Below are 22,115 nucleotides of genomic sequence, written 5' to 3'. Positions count from 1 at the left end.
CAGCCACAGGTGTGCCACATGAACGTGCCCTGAAACTCTCTCTGTGTCACATATGTCCGTCTGACCTGCAGGTTGCATTCTTACACCGTTATGGATCCAACATCTGAAGTGAGCATGGGAAGAAAAAAAAAAAGAATCCATCAGAGTTGGCCCCAGCTCTCCCGTGAACAGAGACGATGATCTCAGTGACACCACATAATTAAACGTCTGTACCCAGCAGACGATACCAGCTCAATACTAGCACAAACACCCATTAGGGAAGCTGCAGTGGGCAATCAGAAAGCAAGATGAGTCTGACTGAATGAGAGCTCCTTTGGCAAGTAAAGAAAAAATAAAATGAGGAGGCTGTCCAGAATATTTCTTAAGAGATGTTTGATCAATATAGGCATGGCAGTATACCACCCCATACTTATTTTGAGTTCTGGTGACGGAAGGCCTTTAGAGTACAGTGAGCTCATTGTCATTTAAAAAAAAAAAAAAGTTTACGATTTGTGGACATGATGCAACATCCTGCTTTAAGTAGGCATCAGAAGATGGATACAGTAGTCATACAAATCTGGATATGGCCAGTTACAACACTCAGGCTGTGACATTTAAGGAATCCTCAGCTGGTGCTAGGCAGGGTCCAAAGAGTGCCAAAAAAAATTAAAAATAGTAATAGTTAACACATCGTATCACTGCCACCCAACTTAACCATTGAGACAAGGCGGGAAAGATCCATGCTTTGATGTTTTTCACCAAATTCAAAAAAAGGTAAATGGCTTGTACAACGTTTTATCAAGTCCAAGGACCCCAAAGCTCTTTACAGCCAGTTATTCACACCCTGATGGTGGTGAGCTACTTCAAGCTAACTTCTAAGCTGAAAATATACTTTGGGGCCAGTTCAAGGCATTTTTTTCCCCCCAATCTTTTATCGTTTTGGATTTAGACAGGGTATTTCACATGCCTTTGTTGTATTGTTTATTTGACCAACAGCTGCCTTTTATAAATCATTTTTCACAAGTCCGTCCATTCTGCTGGGACGTCAGCAAGAAACTTTACCCACCACGACACAACCCACTTGAGTCGTTTGTTTACCTTCAATTTCTGTCTTGAAATTTGAGAGGTGGCTGTGCATGAAAGTCCGCATGGATCAGCAGTTTCTAACCAGCAACCCTTCAAAGCCACTTCAACCCTCGTTGTGGTGACTGGTCTGAACTTCAGCAACTTGTCTCAACCACGTCCATGTGCCTAAATCTATGAGCTGCTCCCGTGTGATTGGCCAACTGATTCTTGACGAGTGTACTTAATAAAGTGGCAAGCAAGTTCGGCAAACTTTGTCTCACAACGGAAATACAGTAGCCTATTTAGCGCCAGCTGACCAGCGGTGAGCAGCAACGGGTTGGAGAGATGGGAGCACAGCCCTTCTCCAAACAGACAGAAAAACAAACTCTAGCCACTTCAACACTTGACCCGAAAATCTTTGTAGTTTTATGACCGTAACCTCTCAGAACCCTGGTATTCCTCGACATCGGAAGTTAGCACGTGCCTACTTCCACTGTTGAATCGTTGAATCACACAACAGGGGTACAAAAAACAACTTTTATTCAAAAAATGTGCAAACATTTGCAGATTTGGTTAGAGGGAAAGTGCACGCAGTTTCTCCATGAAGCAACGAAGGCATCATTTCTAACAGCGGACCCATACAGCGTGACACACAGCGTTGACAACACCCAGAACAGTAAGCAGGGGGAAAATCAGGTGAATTAAGTGACCAGGAGAATATTTGGAGGAAAGCATACTGTTTAGGGGTGCACAACAGCAAAAAAAAAAAAAAAAAAAACATTTTACACACATGGCAGCTCAGCGTGACCAGCTGGACCGAGCAGGGGAAAGTAACGCCTATTGTAGCCATTTTAGACAGCAGATGGGAGGAAAATCTACCCATAGAGGCAGAGCAGAGGAAAAGTCCAACTCTCTCCTCTCATTTTAAAGCATGGTGAGCCTTAGGAGAGAGCATGCTGCAATCAGCCAAGCTATTTTCTGCCTACACACATCCACAGGCAGGGGCTGTACCTGCCCCTCATCTGTTCACATGGCTCTGCTGCACCTTATTTTGACCAGGGGGGCATTCTTGCTGTCCAGTTGGAGCTGCACTGGAACACACACGCACACACAAGCGTCTCCTCAGAGAGCAAGACATATTACCAGCTCCTGTTCCCAGGGCATCCTCTCCCCATCACTGACTGTACGGCACATGTGCTATATGCAACTTTGGAAAATGCACCGTCACCGCTGCCCAGGCTTGACAGAAAGCATGCGTTTCTCATTCAGGAAGCCCGGGCGCATCCCCTGGTGGGGTGTATGAATATAGATTAGTGTGGCTCTGCAAGAAGCCCATGTTGTGGCAAGGTGGGATGTTCTGCTCAGGATTGCATTCGCTGCCTGTGGGAGAAACGCTTGCCTCTCTCTCTCTCTCTCTCTCTGTATCCTTGCATGCCTGCAGACTAAGAATAGATCAATGTATCAGGCAAATCGGGATTAACGGCGTTGTGCTCCAATCACAGAACCCTCGCACGGTGCGCAAACAAGCAGGAGGAGCACGTCCCAGATAACCCACGCACACACACAGACACACACACGTTTTAAAAAAAGTTGATTTTTTTTTTTTTTTTTTCCCTGCCCGTCGCGCTGTCATCATGTCTGCTGTTGGACGCTTTTTTTGCGCACGCAGATTCGGTCCGACGCCAACGCACAAACAGGGAAACCCATGTAAAGCAAACATCAAGACACATTTTCCCGATCACCCACTCTGCGTGGACAACGATTGTGTCAGATCACCGCAAAAAATAAATGACAAACCGCCCCAGTGTCATGTCACGCAAAGGGACCGGGCAGGTGTTTCGTAACTGGAGCGTTTAGTTGCCCGTCACCTGCACACACCGGAGCGCACAACTCGCCCGCGGGAGTGCGTGGAAAACAAATTGTGCAATTAAAGAGATTTAAAAGGGGGGGGGGGTGCGGACAGCCAGCCTGTCCCAACTAACCTGTCTGTCCTTTCCCGAGCGTCTTCTCCAAACGGTAAGGTCCCACGTAATTGGCGTGCTGGGCACCGCTGTTGTCTTTCCCCGACGATGACATGTCGAATCTGCGGTTAAAATTGGACACTTTCTAATAAAGCGCACGCAATTAGACACTCCTCGCTGGAGCTCCGAGCCGCCGCTGCTGCCTCTCTGTTAAACTCCACAGCCTCTTCTCTTCCTCTCGCTTCTTCTGCCTCTTGGTTCCTACCTACCTCACTCGTTTTTTTTTATTTGAGGAGGTAAGGTTCTCTCTTTTTCTGGGTGCTTTCCCCCCTTCTCTCTCTTTCTCTCTCTCTCGCTCGCTCTACAGTCGCAGGCGAGTCGCAAGTGTCTTGAATATCATTGTGGGGGTTAAAAAAAAAAGAAGAGGAAAAAAAAAAAAAGAAAAGCAGCGCTGCCGCTGTGCGTCTGTGGGAGGTGCTGCCGAGCATCCCTTGGATGATCAGCAGTGGTTTCAGCCAATCAAAGAGCAGAAGCGGTCTCCACTGACCCCCTCCAGCTTCTAAGCACGGTTGCGAGTTGTGATCTTGAAAGTTTAAATTAATTTACGTGCGTATGCGAGCAGCATACACCATTAGAACCAAACCTGAACAAACGCAGTTCACTTCTGTTACAGTGCGGTCCAAAGTGAGCCATGTAGGGCTGGTGGCCTGCACGCATTAGAGCTTGACCTGGTTCAAAACACCTGAATCAAACGGTCACTCATTACCAAGCACCTGTGGAACCTGGTACCATGCTGGAGGAGGACCTATTCCAAGCTCTTGGATCAACTGTTCTAGAGTGGGGACTTATTTTAAACATGCAGGAGGGCTTGAGTTGGACATCCCTGTTTTATAAACTGAAATTAAAACCAAAAGACGGCTATGTTTTTTTTTTTATTCTCCCAAATACATCAGACGTATTCTGCTCTCCTTGATGTTCTGAGAGGGTTCTTTTATAAACCGACACAGTCTACATGTCACAAAAAAAAAAAACTTTTGCACAAAAAAATATTATGGTAAGTATTTTATGATGTTCTGTGTGTTCCAGACACATAATTATCTCCTGTTTAAAATAATCATTTCAGGCATGATTTACTAATGTGACACTGTTACGTCTAAGTGAACGGATTCTTGTCACTATATTTAACACGTGTAATTTAAGCTGTGTGCATCATTGATAGAGCTTTGGCTGCCATTAAGTTAGTGTATTACTATTGCTTTTCTGCAATAAGTACACCGGCGCAAGTGCTGCGTTGTTTAGCTGTGTTCTCGTTCCTGGATGGAGCCTCTCTTTGCTTTTTCTTGTCAATAACACTACTCCTGTCCCAGTCTTGCTGTGTTCAGGTATATATTTCCAGGATGGAGCAATTAACAGAGCCAATTAACTTTGTATAGTTAGACAATGGATGGATGGATAGTTTAGCTGTTGTTCTTTTCCATGGTAACCTGGCTCATTGGGCCTGTGCCTCGCCGCCTCTTTCGTGGGGGAAAACCATTGACAGAGTTACTGCTGGCATTAGTTATGCGTAATCTCTTTATTTGTTTTTTTTTTTTATTTCCCTTCAGGAAAGCTACTGACTCATTGCTAAGCTCAGTGTTTGGCTGGCCATCTTTCTTGGAGGACCCACTGACTAAGCAGTTGTTGCCTTTAACATTATGTATTCTCTTTGTTCTACAATCCCATAGAAAGCACTGAGCAAGATCCGTGTTTAGTAGGGTCTCTTTCCTCAACAAAGCTTTTGATGGAGCTATTACTGCCATTTTCCTCTTTGTTTTTCTGTCCCAATGTACTCCTGACCAAGTCCTTATGTGTTTAGCATTGTTTCTTTGGCAGATGGAAGAAGTTAGGTCTCATTCTTTTTTCATTAAGTTTCTAAAGTACACATCACACCTGCACAAGATAGTTAAAGGAGCATAACTTAAGTTCCAGGATTTTTGCAGAAGGTTGCCCCCTCTGGCGACAAGTTGAAATAACACCAGTGCTGTGCACATGCATGGGAGAAGAGGAACAGCATCTGCCGCTGCGATTGCACAGCTCTTTTTCAGAGGTGTAATGTCTTCTGAGGTAAGAAATAATGCATCAATTATGGCGGAGACTCAACAAAGTAGCCAGGTGAACGAGAGCGCACAGCGCATCACACAGACGTGGACGCCCAGAGGATTCAGCCCAAATCACTCTCTCATGAACTGACTGATCCAGCCTATAGAGGCAACTGTGGTGAATAGGGGAAAACTCCTTTTTCATGTCGGGCAATTGTAAGAGCATGTTTTGGAAATAAAATGTATTGTAATTAACTTCAAAACTTCTAACACATCTAATTATTTAATTATTTCACAGCTTTGATAAGACTACATAAGAAGGTGTTTTCCGTGCACAAATTCAGAGCAGGTTTAAGAGGAGGGCTGATTTTTGAATTTCTTAGCCTTTGTTTTAAGCATTGCAGCATAACGTTAATTTAAACTGGAACAAATAACATTTTTTTCAATTAGGATTTGTTCTCCTTTTCACGTATGAAGCCCTTAATAATCCAGTTCCATCATAGATCATCAATCTGGTTGCTTCGTATGTTCCTAACAGAGCACTTTGATCTCAGACTGCAGGTCTACTGGTGGTTCCTAGAGTCTCTAAAAGTAGAATGGGAGGCAGATATTTTAGTTATTAGGCTCCTCTCCTGTGGAACCAACTCCCAGTTTTAGTCCATGAAGTAGACACCCAGTCAAATTTTAAGACTAGGCTTAAAACTTTCCTTTTTGACAAAGTTTATAGTCAGAGTGGTTTAGGTTACCCTGAGCTACCTCTATAGTTATGCTGCTATAGGCTTAGGCTACTGGAGGACATCAAGATCTATTACTCTCACTCTGCTGAGTTCTCCTACTGTTCTCCAATTTACATTATTTGTTATTATTTTAACTTATCACTTAAGATTATCTCTCTTTTTTCTCTTCATAGTAGGTATACCTGGTCTGGCGTTCTATTATCTGTGACATCATCCAGGGGAGACAGATCACCCGCTATTATCATATAACATAGAAAAGATGCCTGGATCAATGTGTACTTCTGTGTTGTTGTTTTTTGTTTTGTTTTGTTTTTTCTCTCTGCTCTGTCTTCTCTAACCCCCAATCGATCGTGGCAGATGCACATTCACACTGAGCTTGGTTGTGGTTCTGCTAGAGTTTTCTTCCTGTTAAAGGGGAGTATTCCTCTCCTCCATCATTACATTCGTGCTCAGTATGAGGGATTGCTGCAAAGCCATCGACAATGCAGGAGACTTGTCCACTTTGGCTCCACAGTCTCTCAGCAGGACTGAATTGCCGCTTGTCAAGAATCGATGCGATCTGCTGGGTTTCCTGAGAAAGGAAACTTTTTAACCAATCTGTCTGGATAATTTAATTGAAATTGACTTTGTAAAATGCGTTGAGATGACATGTATTGTCAATTTGTGCTTTATTATTAAAATTGAATTGAAATCAATAAAGTTATTCATGAATATGCACTATTGGATACGGTTTGTGTAGGAGTTGATGCAGACAGACGTTCAGAGGTGAAAATTGCTGGATGAATAACTAAAGCCAACAGTAATTGAAGTAAAGCAAACCTGGAGGTTTTTTTGGGGCTCTGCATGCTGTGGGCAGCGCTCTTCAGCTATGCAGCCTTAAGGTCTTGAACTAAAGTGCATCATTGAAACAAAACGACAATTACTCCAAACACCACTGTGCACAAGAAAGTGTTCCAGCATTCATGAATATTTATACGAGCTCCATTTACCGAGGGCGCCTTTAATGCTGCTGAAAAGCCACAGTCCATGACAGTTTCTCATCCCTCCTCTTTCCTTTTTTTTTTTTTCTCTGTGTCCTTCCTCTGCGCTACTCTTTATTCCCCTCATTCTCAGAGGGCCCACAAACACAGCTTCACAGTGATTTCAAGTGTGTGCAGCAGGGGCAGAGTATGTTGGCTCTGCGATTCATTTCACACCCCACTGGTCTGAGACCTGTGACTGCGGCTCTGGCCTCTGTCTGTTCCTCACACCCTGGGAGAGTACAGGTGTCAGGGGACACATGCAGGAGAAAGGCGCGCACACGAACTCACGCGCACACAAAAGCCCTCTACAGGACCTCAAAAATATTAAGCACATGATGCTACGTTAAGGAGGCAAACTGAGGATCCTGTGAGAAAAAAAAGGATAACATAATGCCCGTGACATTTCAATGACTTCCATCAGTACTTCTGAGTTTTGTCTACTTTTCTTCCAAAGGATCAGACTTTCTTTTAAGCGCTGGTTTTGATTAACAGTTCTCCAGACTTTTTGGGTTTTCTTTTTAGAGCTTTGCTACTTTTGAACTCACCTTCTTTGTATTCTTGTACTTGACGAACAAGAGCATATATTGTGCAACGTGTGCTCAAAAGAACAGAGACGATCAATACATGAAGAATCAAAGATCTGTCAGGCTAAAGAAGCTATGTACGGCAAATGAAAAATATATGAAAGTTGTCTCTTTAAGCAATAATTCAACAAATACCTGACCCAAGGCTAGAGATAATGAGCAAAGTATTTGAAAGTGGTTAAAGATTTAGACCAAAGTTGCTTCCAAGCGAAGGTGTCTGACGTGTAACGACGCAAAACTGGGTTAGCCTTTGAGTTTGGGAACCTTTGTCATTCACAGTTGATTCGTTTTTTATAATGTGGAATGACCTTCAGATAAAGAAAAGGATACTAAATCCAAACCCCAGGAATGAACCTTTAAGATCAAATTAGACCTCCTTGTGTTATATTTGACTGAAGTTTTGGCCAACCTTCTGACCTGACACCAAGATCATCAGTCGAAGAACAATCTTATGGTTGGACTCATTCCTTCTACGTCCGATGACAGATTCAGTCCCGTGTCTGCTTTTTTCTAAAAAGAAGGTAGCCCCTCAAAATTCAGCTGCATGAATGCTGATGGAAAGCAGAGGGAGAATTCAATTTGCTCCACTTTTGAAGTCTGTTTACTTAAGGATTAATTTGAAGATGCTCTAAACATTTAAAATCCTCTATCCGAGGACCTCAGCAGGAGCCCAACTCTGTCACCGTCAAGAAGGCCCAGCAGAGGCTGCACTGCCACGCAACACCGACTGTAATACTGATTTATTCCAGCATTTCCTTTCTCTGCACTCATCGCACTGTGGACATGTATGTTTTGTATGTGCATGCGCACCTGTACTCCACTTCCACCTCCGACATGAACACGATAATAACGACAATGGAAAAAATATTTACTCCTGCATCATTTGCACCATTGTATTAGTGTCTCAGTTTGCACACATGTTTATGGAGTGTTTATAAGTGTTTTCTATGCTGCAGAATCGGACGATGTTTGATTTTTATTACTCCATTATTGTGTTATTGTATTATCGCGTAAGTAAGCACATCCTAAACATTGTACAACCCAGAGTCAAATTCCTCGTATGTGGACGCATACCTGGCAAATGAAGCTGATTCTGACATTTATCAGGTTTATTTTTATTGTACAAGCCACCCAGATTAACCAGGTCTTCTAAAGTCTCTGTTTAATACTCAAAGACACTATTACAACCCTTCCCTTACATGTGGAACAACCTCCTGAAGACCTTCAAGGGCTTTTGTTTTTAAAGGCAAAGGCAAGATTTATCTTCTCTGCTTGCTTTTAATTCACTTTTACTAATTCAGATCATTCATTTCAAATTTAACTTTATTTAAAAAAGTGATTTTTGTTTGAGGTTTTGTTGCATTTTCAGTTAGACGTGTGACAGGCCTTGTTGAAAAGCACAAGGAGTTTATTTGAAAGAGAAGTTATTTTTTATTTAAACCCAAAAGTTCTACTTGCAAAATAATACTGAGCTCATAAATAGAGGTCAAAGAAACAAAACTGAACTTCGGGGGGAAAAAAAGTGAAGTTAAACCAACAAATAAAGCACCTAACACAGACGTTACAGAAATTACAATCACAGGAATGATGTACAAGGGTGTATAAAATAGAACAGAATAGAATTAATTGGTTGGGAGAAATCATGACATTTACTACATTCTGTTCATCAGGTGTTTTCAAGTGATGGAGTGATTGGTTTAAAAACTGTTTTTGAGTCTGTTGGGTTTGGCTTTTTAAGTCCCACACCATTTACCAGATGAAGTGGGGGGGGAAAGGAATGTGTCCGGGGGAAGTAGAGTCTGTAGGAATGATATTGGCTTTATTTTTGCAGTCTCCATCTATAAATTCCCATCAGAGAGGACCTCTGTGATCCAAGAACATGTTCCTCTGACCTCAACCACAAGCTGCAGGTTGCACATTGTTCTCCTGAGGGCAGCTGGAGAACCACACAGTGGAGCACTGCACCAGGAGGCTTCCTATCACTGGTGGTTTGGGAGCAGTTGGTGAGGAAGAAGGTGCTTTGTCTTTGTGAAGCTTTCCTCACCAGGTGTGAGGCGTGTGCGTTCCAGGTGAAGTTAGCAGAAACATGGACACCCAGGAATTGTTCTCAATCTGTATCAAGAGGAAAAGTGTGTGTGGTGTGCTTTGATTTCCTGAACTCTATGATTAATTCCATTTTTGACTATTTTGTTGGTGTATAATGGCTGATTGGACCATTACAACTCTGCAGGCATAGCTAAACCACAACACAACTAATCCAATCCACTTTATTTATATAGCACGATTTAGTAACTACCAGAAAACAACACAATGTAAATAAGCATCCTGATAAACTAAATGTTAAGGAAGGGGATCAAAAATATGAAAATCTGCAAAAAGCTACTTTAACTACAATACAAACCCCCTTCCCAGCTAATTCTGGGGTCATTGCAGTCCAATTACTTAGGTGCTCTGATCCCTTTTCACCATTTTTTGTTTGGACAAACTTCCAAGGATCATGGAAGGTAAGAAACCAGTAAAAGAAACAAGAGTTATTAAGTAAAAAAATTATAAATACAAACCAAAGATGAGAAATGGGTTGATAAAAAACTACAAAAGTTACCTAAATGTATATGAATCATTCAATACAGGTTCACTTTAAACTAAAGTGTGCCATTGTTTTTAGATAAATGAGAACTATAAATGTGCAAACAATAAATGAAGGTTTGGGAAAGGTAATGACTTCACTAGAGTGTGGTCACGGGTGGGGTTATTTTAGATAGTTTTACTATTTATATTTCTGTTTTATTGCTGCAACTGATTTGATAGAAGTTGTTTGCAGTAATTGTGTTATTTCTTTACAAAGCATTTTTAATTGACTTTTCTTTTCATTATTTTTATTTTCTTCAGTCCTCATCTTTTCCTGAGTCCTTCAACAACCGTTTTTAACAATATATTTAAATGCATCTGTTTTTTCCTCCCTTTTCTTTGCCAACTGTTTTTTTTTTCTTTTTTCATTGTTAGTTTATTTCTTTACTTCTTGTTTGTGTCTTATATTAATAATGTTTTACTGGCCTCTTAAATGCCCTTTTTAAGATGCTGGGCTAAAAAAGAAATGAAATATTGAATCCATCTATGAAACTATGAAATATTAAATCCAAAGAAATATTTTTCCACACCATTTTGATGATCTCTGAGAACCAAGTTGTTTAGAAAAAAGACAACGAAATGAGACATGACCCAAGGCATTTGAGGCTTGATATAGTTAATCCCCTAATGCAAAATCTCTCCACATATATTTAACCGAAACAAGCAGACACAACTCAAACGGGGGAAAAAAATCTAACTCTTTGTTTCTATAAATAATGCATACAAGCAAGAACATGTCCTCATCTAGCAAAGCTTTTCCCCACACTCTTCCCTTTCATGCGTGACACTAAGTTTACATGCCCCAGTTTAGTGCCTTTGAGGTCTGCCCTAGGAATAGGCGCTGCATCCCCCAGATGCCCTTCATCGCACCGAGAGCCAGCCTTCTGTAAGTGTGACCCGAAACGCCACTCCTGCGAACGCTGCTGGGCCAGGTGGACAGGGCGTGTGATGTCAGAGCCAGGTGCCAGGTGGGCACCATCTCAATAATGTATCACGCTCAGCACTGGCGCTGGCAGGTGCTACACTTTGAAGTGTTCCAGAAACATCTGCAGCCTGAGCTTTTAATTACCTTCTCTGTTACCCCACTGCTTCCTATCGGTCCGTCTCCTCTGCTCCGTGCCTCCTACATCCTACATCCTACATCCGTCTCCTAAACAGATTAAAGGGAAGACTAGGCCGTGTTTGAGGGTTTGCGTCCTAATATGTATTTATGCGCATGCTGGATTGAACCAACGTGGACATAACGACGCTAAATTTAAACAAGAGTAAACTGTGAAAAAGGCCTTATGTCTTCTGGATGTTTATTGAGGATTCAGTAAGGCAGAACCTGTGACAACATAACATCACAATACTTTTTTTTTTATCAAACAAATGATCAGATTCAACAATTGTGCAGTAAAACCACTGTGTAAATATCTAAAATGGATTTACTCTGAACAAGGTCTTTACAGAGAATTATTGTTTGCATTTCTGATTATTGCACCTTTCTATGTTTGCTAGAAACCAAGAGATGAAAGACGAGGCTCGCCGGGGAAAGAAATAACTGAGGGAGATGTTGACACAGTGAGGTTTACATCAGCATGTATTGCTTGGAGAGAAAAAAATACATCGGCACTTAGAGATTTCCTTGTTTTATCCACACTAGTTTGACATCACCACATTTTAAAGGAGACCTATTATGCTTCCTTTTAAACAAGACATGACAAGCCTATGGGTTATACAAAACATGTTCATTACATTTTTTTGCACAAAGTCATCCTCAGATAATGAGATTTCGCCTCCTCAGTTCCATCTTTTTTGAGCTCCTTTCAGAATGAGCTGTTTTAAGACGCTGTCGCTTTTATGCAAATAAGCCATAGCTGGCTGCCCCCCCAATTTAATGTTTACACTCGTGTTCTATACATGTGAAAATGGCTGCAAGCAGATGCACAATAGTACAACCTTAGCCGTTTGACCCTGAGTCAAAACAAGCGGAGCGTCCTGCACAGCAAGCAAGGATGCAGTTGCTTGGATGGTAAGTTTATAAAATGAGACGGTGTGCTAAATGACAAATGATGTTCATGCTAAACATCCATTGTACAGTGCATACAGCGGTAACACCAGCTGATTAAGTGAGCAGAGCTCCGCTTAGGTGGGTAGGTGACGGGCAGTGCCCGCTCATTCTAACTTAAAAATCTGGAGGTTTTTGAAATGACTCGTTTTCAAGACACCAACAAAACACTTAGTTATTGCCATAAAAATTGCTGGATGGGCTTTTTTTTAGCACTTGGACTGTTTCTAGAAGCAGTAGAAACCCAAATGGAAGTACAAAAATGTGCAACGTGAATTTTGCATAATAGGTCCCTTTTAATATCAGACAATCATAACAGAGTAAATAGTAAGTCCAATTGTCAAATTATGGTTTCATTTAATTAGGGAAAAAAGCATCCAAACTAACCTGCCCTATATGAAAAAGTAATTTCCCCCCCAAAAAAAAACATTTTACTGGCTTTTCCACCCTTGATGGATGAATTTTGCCCCACTTGTTTTTGGAAAATTGTTTTAATTTATTCACACTCGGATTTCAGCATAAAGTTAAATGTATGCTTTAGCATCTCAACCGGGTAAAATGTTTATTTAAAACAATAATCAAGCCTTGGTGCAGGCAGACAAAACCCCAGCAGGAGTCTGGCGAGGCTGGGAGCGGACATGCTGACAGGGCTGAGGCTCGAGCTGATCAGGTGTTGGACGAGAGCAAAGCAAGACAGAGAAATCCAGGAAATCAAGAACAAGGTCAGGAACACGACACGGCAAACAAGGAACGCTGGACTTTGAATCACACTTGGCTTTCAATAATCTGGCAAAGGCTGGAAGGAGAAACCCTGCGTGTAAAAGCAGAAGAACAGGTGAATGGAATGAGGCTGATTGCGTAAGCTCTGGTGGAGCACAGGTATCGCTGAACATAATAATTAAGTCAAGCACAGTCAGCCAGAACATGACACTGGGTTCTTCTGTGAGCCCCTGGAGGAGTCATGGATGTGATTTTGGAGTCATTTTTTGACAGGCTGGCCACTCCTGTTACGGTTCGCCACTCTTCCATGTTTTATCCGTTTGTCGATAATAGCTCTGACTTTTATTTATTAATGTCCCAAAGCCTTAGAAATGGCTTTGAATTAAATCCTAACTGGAAAACTGTATTTTTTTTATTTCCTCAGGATATTATTTTCTTTGTGTCTTACTGTGTTTGTGTATCTTAAGAACATAACTGTGACAAAAAAAAAAAAAAAAAACACTGAAACACTGATAATCTATAAGGGGGTTAATACTTTTCCAGTGCCTTGGCAAACAAATCTTGAACATAACCACTACCAGATGTCATTTCAGAGCTTGGCTTGTTCAACAAAGGCCCACTAAAACATTCTTATATTAAATATGTCCACATAAACCCTTCATCCGCCACTATTGCATTTTTTTTTCTCCCAAGCTGGAGCGATTGTTACACACACACAACGACATCCACCCCATGTGAACTCGCAGCCCTTCAGGCTTATACAAACTGGTTATTGCTGGCAAGCAGCTCGCTGGAAACTGTTGGCTGAACTGGGCAGCTACAGTGTTTGACAAATTAGCTTGTCATCAAAATACAGGGGAGACTATCGGTGTTCATCTGCAAACATTTACAAATAGGAGAGAGCAGCATAAGGAAGAAAGAATGAAAGGGGACTAAGAGTTTGTTTCAGGGGGATTTACAGTTTCAAATATGGAAAAAACCTTCTGCTATGCCATACCTGGGATTTAGATGCCAGAGAACGTGCTTGAGGACATTATTTTTCTTCCTACCCTATTAAGCACAAAGTTATGCAGAACTACCCCTAATGCTATGTTACACTGCTTGTCATCTGACTGAAGGCAGGCTACTATACTTTTACCTTGTTCCAAGGAAGGGATTTTTTAAATATTCAGAAATGTTTCCAGCTGGACAGTCACAGTATGGAAACCAAAACAGCACCACTGTTTCCAAGGAAGGCCTTTACAGCTTTTGTGGATTGATTCCTTCCAAATAGACATTCAAAAGACTGACTCCCTTTATTTTGATCTATTTTCAAGAAACCAGCCTTGGGTAGCTCAGGTGAACCGTTCATTTCAACCTTTTTGTCATAAGGTGACTTCATCAATATGTTGCTGTATTTTCATTGGCTCATACTTGTCATTTTGTCTTTCGAGTCACCGGCCACAAACTTGTCCTACTCTGCCCCCCTTAGATCGCTACATGCTAAATTCAGTCACTTGAAGGCATGGTGAAAAGACTGTAGATAACTTCAGCAGTGCTGAAGCCATGCTTCTGCGCTCCTCCCCTTGTGCATGTTCTCTGTCTCACTCAGTGGGAATGCAAACGAGGAGCTACTGTGCACGTCTTCGGGAAACTGCAAAACATAAAAGACGATATTGATTCTTGCAGCTGTGATTCAGTTCCCAGAGTTTTTGTCAGAGAGCAGGTCTGTAGATTCAGTGTAAACACCACAACTCTATGGTTTACTATAGGTTCACTATAGAATAACTAGAGATGATATTGTGTGAGAGGGATGTCTGTTTAGAAGCCAACCACAGCCTGTCAGCATCAACTTTTGTTAAAGTAGCTTCATGCCAATATACTTTGCGTTGTTTTTGCAGCAATTGACAAAACTTTTGCTTTTCCCTTTTCAAATTAAATCAGTTAGATTATGTAAAAGCTATATTTTGGTTTTAAATTTCTAAAACTAAGATATGTAAGGGATCAAAAACGCGACAGAAGATGTGGCAGGGCAGTTGTATGATCAACACATTTGCAATTGTTGGGATGCCGTTGTAACATAAATAAGGTGCCCTTTCATTATAAACGACAACAGCCTAAGGGGGCCACTAAGTAAGAATGTAGGGTAGATAATATTTCAGGACTTCTCTCAGAATAAACGTTCCCTTAGGTCACCGGATGTGTTCGAGCTATAATTTTCATCCATCATGTGCGGGTTAATATGGAAGCAGATGCAGGTTTTCTTGCTGAGGTTCAGGTAGAATAAAAGGTGAAGTGCAACCTAACCTACAAATTACCAACAAGTAGGCCTATAGTAAAATTATGAAAGGAATACCGTCACATTCACATAGATGCTTAGAGAGATGTGAATGTTTTTGTAGGATGTTTGAAGAATGGGAAACCCCCTCTCTCATCAGATAAATGTGTTAAAGTGTAAGTACAGGAGCAAACCCTCAAGACACACATGGATGCTTCATGCTGTAGTATCCTCCGTGTTCACATAGCACCATCAGTGGCCGGCTGGTGTTCATTTTAAATGTCACTACTGTATGTTAGCTGTACACTGACATGCCCATGAGTGAGGCTGTGGAGGGAAGATTTACTGCAGGGAGTCAGCCTCACTCTTTTCCCCTCCCGTGCACGGGCAATGCACACGCAGCTGCAGGACCGCTCTTCTGCAGCTACACTGCCCCCTGCTGGCTGTTAAAACGCACACTCTCCTGCTCCCAAAAGCTCCCAACAGGGACTTATTTCACCCTTTTGATAAGTCTCATGGAGACAGGGAATTCTCCCTTGCGTCGAAGGCAGCATGCAGGAAAATTCAGTCTCGTCTGACAGGATCTTGGGCAATGCGGATGAAGCTGGGCTTTAGAATTGCTGGCTTCCCACAACTCATCTGTTTCCACGTGGCATCATGAAATCCCAACCACAGTCATTTGACCCAGTTTGCTTCTGTTTCTCCTCTGTGTGCTGCAGCATTTATGGGCTGAACAGCCCTGGTAACAGCAAAACACGCTCAGTAAAAAAAAAAAAAAACAGTGGATATCCAAAAACTGGGATTTTATTACAGCTAATGCTAACAGAGGATTCCCAAAGGTGCTGTAAATTAGAGCTGATAAAAAACACTAAGCATGCATATTGCTTGATATCCACAGTTGCATTCACCTAGATTCTTCTACATTCACAATACGCACGTACACACTCGTTCAAATGAAGCATTTCCTCTTTAATCATAGCCTTTTTGCAATTACGAAGAATCTAATTGCAGTATAAGGAGCACACTGTTGGTAATCATGTAAAGGGTTTGGCTGTGGCACTGGATAATTAGGTTTGCTGTGTGCGCCTCACTAATCACAGGGACATTTAATGGGAGCGTAGAGCGAAGGACTAAAACAACTGCATTTAGCTGTGATAAATTCACTGATCACTCAGTCAGCGTGCACCGTCCCTATCGGCTTTCTCACTCATTATCAAGTTTGAGCTCAGCGAAACACAACACATATGGACGCCGAGAATATAACAATCCCTTCGCTGTGAGCACACCAGGGTTTATTAGGAGAAATCAGCAGTAAAAGCTGCTGTGATTAGCATTAATCACCAGGTGTTCGTTGCTTTCATTCTGCTTAGTTTACCGCAAATGTGCCACGTCTTCATTTAACAGAATCTGACTTAAGAGTATTTACCGGTTGTTCATACCCCTTGCTCTTTTCCACACATGGTTGATTTTCAACCAAAGACTTCAATATTTGTAAAGTGGAAGGAACTGACAAACGTTTCACACTTAGAAAAAAAACGTGTGGAGTGGACTCGGTCCTGCCCCTTTAGTTTGATGTCTCTGGATAAAGTCCAGTTCATGTAACTGCATTAGGAAGTGAGGGCAATAGTAAGTAGCCCTCTGTGTATAATTGTATCACATTGCCAATACAGATTGTTAGAGAACATTAGTTCATAAAACAGCATCCTGAGTTCAAACATCTCAGTCACTGTTCTATCCATGATCAAGACATTAATCAGATAAGCAGCCGGGAGTTGGAAAGTCTCTGGAGGAGGTGCGACGATGCACAACTCGGGTGGGAGAATCTAACAACTCAGCCAAAATAAAAAGCATATCATGTCATAAAGTAGAGGTATATATCCTTTTAAAGTGTATAAAGTGGCTAAAACTGTGCCTCCTGTAAGTGTAACTCACTCCAATATCAACTTTTTTTGCAGATAAACTATAAACTGGGCCTAAGGTTGCTACATTTATGTTACTGTGCATTTTTTATACTTCTATCTGAACTGGAATGAAATTATGAAATGAAAAGTATTGTCTATACACGTGCAACCGGCCCTTTTCATAACTTCATGACGCCAAAGTAGCCCCATATAGAAATGAGTTTGACACCCTTGCCATAGGAGGTCCCATTTGCAATTTAGCGCTCTCTGAGTCCAAGATGAAACTTTTTTGGCCCATGTACAAAGAAAAAAATCTTTGGAGGAAAATAAACATGGCACATCACCCTAAACACACAGTTTCCATAATGAAGCACAGTGGAGGCGGCATCATACCATGGGGATACGCGTCATTAGCTGGAACAAGGAAACTGATCCCATAAACAGGGTATTCCTTGAAGAAACCCTAATTGAGGCTGCAAAGGACTTACAGCCAGAGATACAATGGAATGGTTAAGTTTAAAGCAGATTCATGGGTTAAACTGGCCCCATATATATAGAACTAAATCCAATCGAAAATCTGGGGCAAAATGTGAAAAATACTCTTCACAGATTCTTTGCATCCAATTCTCCTGAGCTTCGGATCGTTTGGAAATCATATTTGGCGAAATGTCAGTCTGCAAATGTGCAGAGTTGGTGGAGAATAAAAAGAATAAACGATGGTCTCACGTGGTACGAACCCAGGAAATGTTGAATAAAAAATAAAACGGGCTGTACTTTGGAAATGTTTTATTCTACTAATTTTGAAGACCATGTACCATCGTTCTTCGACGTCACGGTTTACAGCTGTTCTGTGTTGGTCAACAACACAATTAAACTTGTCCGCAGGATGAATTCTCACGGTATTTGTGTGTTCACAAACACACGGGAGGGGTCCATCTTGTACCGCCCCGGCATCAACCGTTTGTATCCGAGCGAAAAGCGGGTCGGGCCAATCATGTTTTAGTATTGTGGTTAAAGGTGAGACATACCGGTGCGACAAAAGCAAGAGCGGTTGAGGACGCATGCGTAGCTGCTGCTATCACGTCTGTTTAGTAAGAACCCACAACTTCATCTTTGAAAGAAGAACAGCAATAAGTGCCTTGACCAGCTTTACCTTCTTGTGGTTTCACATGATGCGTGCTGCTTTTGTTTTAATTTGATACCGAGATAGGCTAAAAGCAACCTTTGGTAGGCGGGCACTAGGTGTCGCTTCGGCCAATCGGCTTGGAAGAGTTCTGCTGAATGTCCCTCCTTTCCCCAAACGGATTAGATAACAACCAGTCTCGGATTGATAATGTGCAGAACAGACCGTGCTACACACAATCAGACAATACACTGCTGTGCGTGTTGCGTGGTTATAATGTGACAAAAAGGTGACAAAGTTAAATGAGCACAAATACTTTTGCAAGGCTCTGCGTTTCTTTACATGTTTAAAAGAATTAACTATTTTTTTTAGGCGCTTTTAAGAGCATTCGCTTCAGGACTGACTCCTCAGGCGACCTTTTTTCCTGTTGTACGCCGTCGCTGTACCCTTGAAAATGACTCACTTACCACAGTGAAACAAGCTTTCGTCTCCTGCCAATTTGGAATCTGCTCCTGGCAATGTCACCACTGCTTTTAGAACGTGATTACAGCATATGTGCCAGCTACATGATCTAATGGGCTTATTTAAAGCGAACACATAAGCTACATCATGTATCATGTACATTGTGGTGGCGTGACACCTGATTATTCATCACTCCCCAAGCGCAACCACTAACCTTTCCACAGTCAACTCCCTTCACGGTCCCCCATGAGTTTCCTGTCCTATTTTTCCGAGGAATAATTACCAGCACCCACATATCAAAGAAGTGGGATAATTCATCAGACAGTTTGGAATTTTTTATATATATAAAAAATTGAATATTTTAAGATTTTTTTAAGTAGATAATTGGAGGAGGTTTAGTTCAAAGAGATGTAAAATGTCTGAATTTGCATGTATCGTCACAAAAATGTGAACCAAATGGTGCATAGGAAAATAGAGGATCATATTTTTGAGAGCAGATTCCAAATGGTTCCCCGGACCCGTCTAAGAAAACAGCTTCAGGAAAAGGCAGCTGGTATTGGCTTCTGACGAGCGGCGTGGCGACTGCGGCGGTGCGGCCATTTGTTCCCCAGTAACGTCGCGCTGTAATGATGTTGGCTCTGATCACCGTTCTGCCCGGCCAGGTTTCACGCCAGTCTATTTGTTTTAAACTTCAAACTTTTACACAGGAAGTGCAGGCTGAAGCTAGTAAATGAGTACCAGAGGAGGCTCAGCCTGAATTTTGTCCACGACTCCTGAATCTTACATTCAAACTCTGCAACAAAACTGGCAATATAAGATATAATCCAGGAAACACGACAACAGGAAACTACTTTACCTATTTTTGCACATTGTTTAATAATTATTACAAAACAAAACAGCTGTGAAAATTTATTTTCTGTTTGCATAAACAAGGATGGTGTTAAATTAGCAATGTACTTGTTAGCGACCGCCCCAGTAAACAACCTATTCATGGCCAAAGTCACAACATGTCTTTGTGGCCGGAGCAGTAACTGTAATTAATATTGATCTTAATTGCCCGCTGAGTTGAAAACGTCCCATTCTATACAGAGCTGAAAAAGCCATCCATCTATTCTCTGTGCCTACATGCAGGTGAGCCGCAGCATCTCCTTGTTGTGAGATACGAGGCGCTCCCTTCACACACTTCCAGCTCATCCCAAGGTTATGACACACATATTTACAGTAAATTCATACCTTAGGGTTATTTTGGCATCTTTAATTAATCAATCGTACATCTGTTGACCGTGAGATAGAATCAGAGCACCTAGGTAAATGTCACAAACGCGCTTGGAAAGCCACAGATAAATTTAGCAGAGATTTTGTTCAGAAAAGTTGCCGTTGCACAACAACATCAGTGCCGAACGAGACTGAAACTCTAACTTCATGTCATCAGAGAAAAAGAGCTAAAATGTATTAAATGACTGACTTTTTGGAAGTTTTGAAGGAGACATATTAAAAAAAAAAAAAAAAAGCTGATAGTATCCCAGAATCAAAACATTTGCCTTTTTTTCTTTCACAATATCCATTTTTCACAAGATGCCAACACTGCTGACCATTTGCATTAGCATTCCTTGTAAAGATATGTAAAAAGCCTTCAAATAAATTCCTCTTTTATTACCGTAGCAAAACATTCCCACTGTAAAACATATAATCAAAAAATCCTGCCTTTAATTTGAATACAGGTTAATCCCAAATTACAAAATAATAACTTTTAACAACGGCGACCAAAGGCCAGCGGGGGCCTCAAATAATAATTAACATTACAAGGATAGTAAAAATAAATAAATAAAAGATATTTGCACTCAGATTTATACATACTGAGCTAATGCAGTTACTGAATCATGAAATGTTATTAAATTAAAATTTTTAAACAAAAGTTTTGAATGTAAGACTCAAAAGAACTGACATTTTATGAGAAGAGCTGGTTCCAGAGTAGCTTACCACGAGAAATGCGACAGTCGTCGCCTTTACCCTGGATACATCTTTGTGTGGTGGCTCTTGTGAATCTCTCTCAAAATCTTAAATGAGCTTTGCTCCACAATATTCTGGAGGCTGCGGTTAACCTGGTTATTGTGCAACCATTTCCACCACCCCTTTTCCTTCCACTCAACTTTCCATGAATTTGGCCCGTGAACAGCGCTCTGAACAGCCGGCTTGTTCAGCAATGACTCATTGTGGCTCATACTTCTCGCGGATGGTTTCAAGGACTGTCTGCTGAACATCTATCAAGTCAGTGGTCCTCCCCATCATTGCTAGGCCCACAACTTAAGAATAGGATTGCTCCTCTGAGAAACTGGATTTTGAGTTGCCATAAGCTGTAAGTCATAATCATCTTAATTAATGAAAATGAAAATTTAAAAGACAGTTTTTGATGTAAATCATTGAAATAAAGTAACTTTTCATGATATTCTTACTTATTGAGGTGCACCTGTATACATTGTCATACCTTAGTAGTTAACCCTTTTAGGAAGTCCAAATTTAAGAAAAACGGGTATCAGCTGCTTGTCAAATATCATATACATTGCTGTAAATGGAGAGGTTCTACTACTTGTTTTGAAATTTTTCTTAACCAATTTAAACTGTATTACACCTCATTGAAAGATTTGAAATCTGTGTCTGCCAAAAAAAGTAACTGCCAGTATTTCTACTTTTCTTTTGTTTTAAATCTTGCTTTATAATCATTCATTGGCCTTATTGTTTATGTGTTGGTTCTTGTTTTTTAGCCCCATTGTTTGTCAATTTTTCTCTACCCATGTTGTAATGTTTGTACCTCAACGAGTCTTTGTACACTATTTGTTTGATATATTAATAAATAAATAAATAAAAATTCAAAAAGTTGTCTTGATGGTGTTATGATACCGATAAAATCTATTGTTTCCCACAGCCATAAAGCAACAGTTTACACAAAAGATTCCTGTTCCTATTTTTTTTGTGTTGTGTGTGTGTGACTCTCAGAAGTCTCAGAATCCTTATTAATTTTTTTTATTCCTCAAGCCTCAAGAGAGTTTAGTGCAGAACTCGAGTTATGACCAGAGACTGGAGGCCTTTCAGATGAAGTTCACCGCAGCAACGACAGCTTCAAAATCCCCACTCCCGTGTGGTCACTCGCAGCGCTCTTTGTCCCCGTCTCGGCGGGAGGGATGGCGTGAGGCTGAGGGGTCGGGGATGGAGGTGGGGAGCGGCGAGTGAGATGGATGGAGAAAAGGAGAGAGGCGACAGACGTGGACCGTGCAGGGGTGGCTCAAGCTGTTGGGAGCGGGGCAGCACTGGCAGATGAATTACCAGCGACATCTCCATCCCTGCTGACAACGGACTCTCCCTGTCACACACACACACACACACACACACACACACACACACACACACACACACACACACAATAACATGTGTCTCAGTTGATTGAAGCCAGCGGCTTGGCTCCACACCAGGCACAGTAAGAATTGACTGTCACCCTTTTTCTCCATCATCCCCCTACCTTAAACCACACATGCACACACACACACACTCAC

At 41.5% G+C, this 22,115-nt stretch overlaps 1 protein-coding gene across 1 annotated transcript in view; it reads right to left on the bottom strand.

Annotated features, from left to right (window-relative positions):
- The window catches only part of brsk2a (BR serine/threonine kinase 2a), a 257,881-nt gene extending 254,394 nt beyond the window's left edge, over nt 1-3,487 (bottom strand). The window contains exon 1 of the mRNA XM_036151527.1: nt 3,027-3,487. Coding sequence (XP_036007420.1) covers nt 3,027-3,120 — 94 coding nt within the window. The 5' untranslated portion in view covers nt 3,121-3,487. The remainder of the gene's footprint in view (nt 1-3,026) is intronic.
- Nucleotides 3,488-22,115: the final 18,628 nt, after the last annotated feature.

Source organism: Fundulus heteroclitus, chromosome 2, assembly GCF_011125445.2.
Source record: "Fundulus heteroclitus isolate FHET01 chromosome 2, MU-UCD_Fhet_4.1, whole genome shotgun sequence".
NCBI classification, from domain to species: Eukaryota; Metazoa; Chordata; class Actinopteri; order Cyprinodontiformes; family Fundulidae; genus Fundulus; species Fundulus heteroclitus.
The sequence above is the reverse complement of the archived record's forward strand: the minus strand, read 5'-3'. Positions and strand labels throughout refer to the sequence as shown.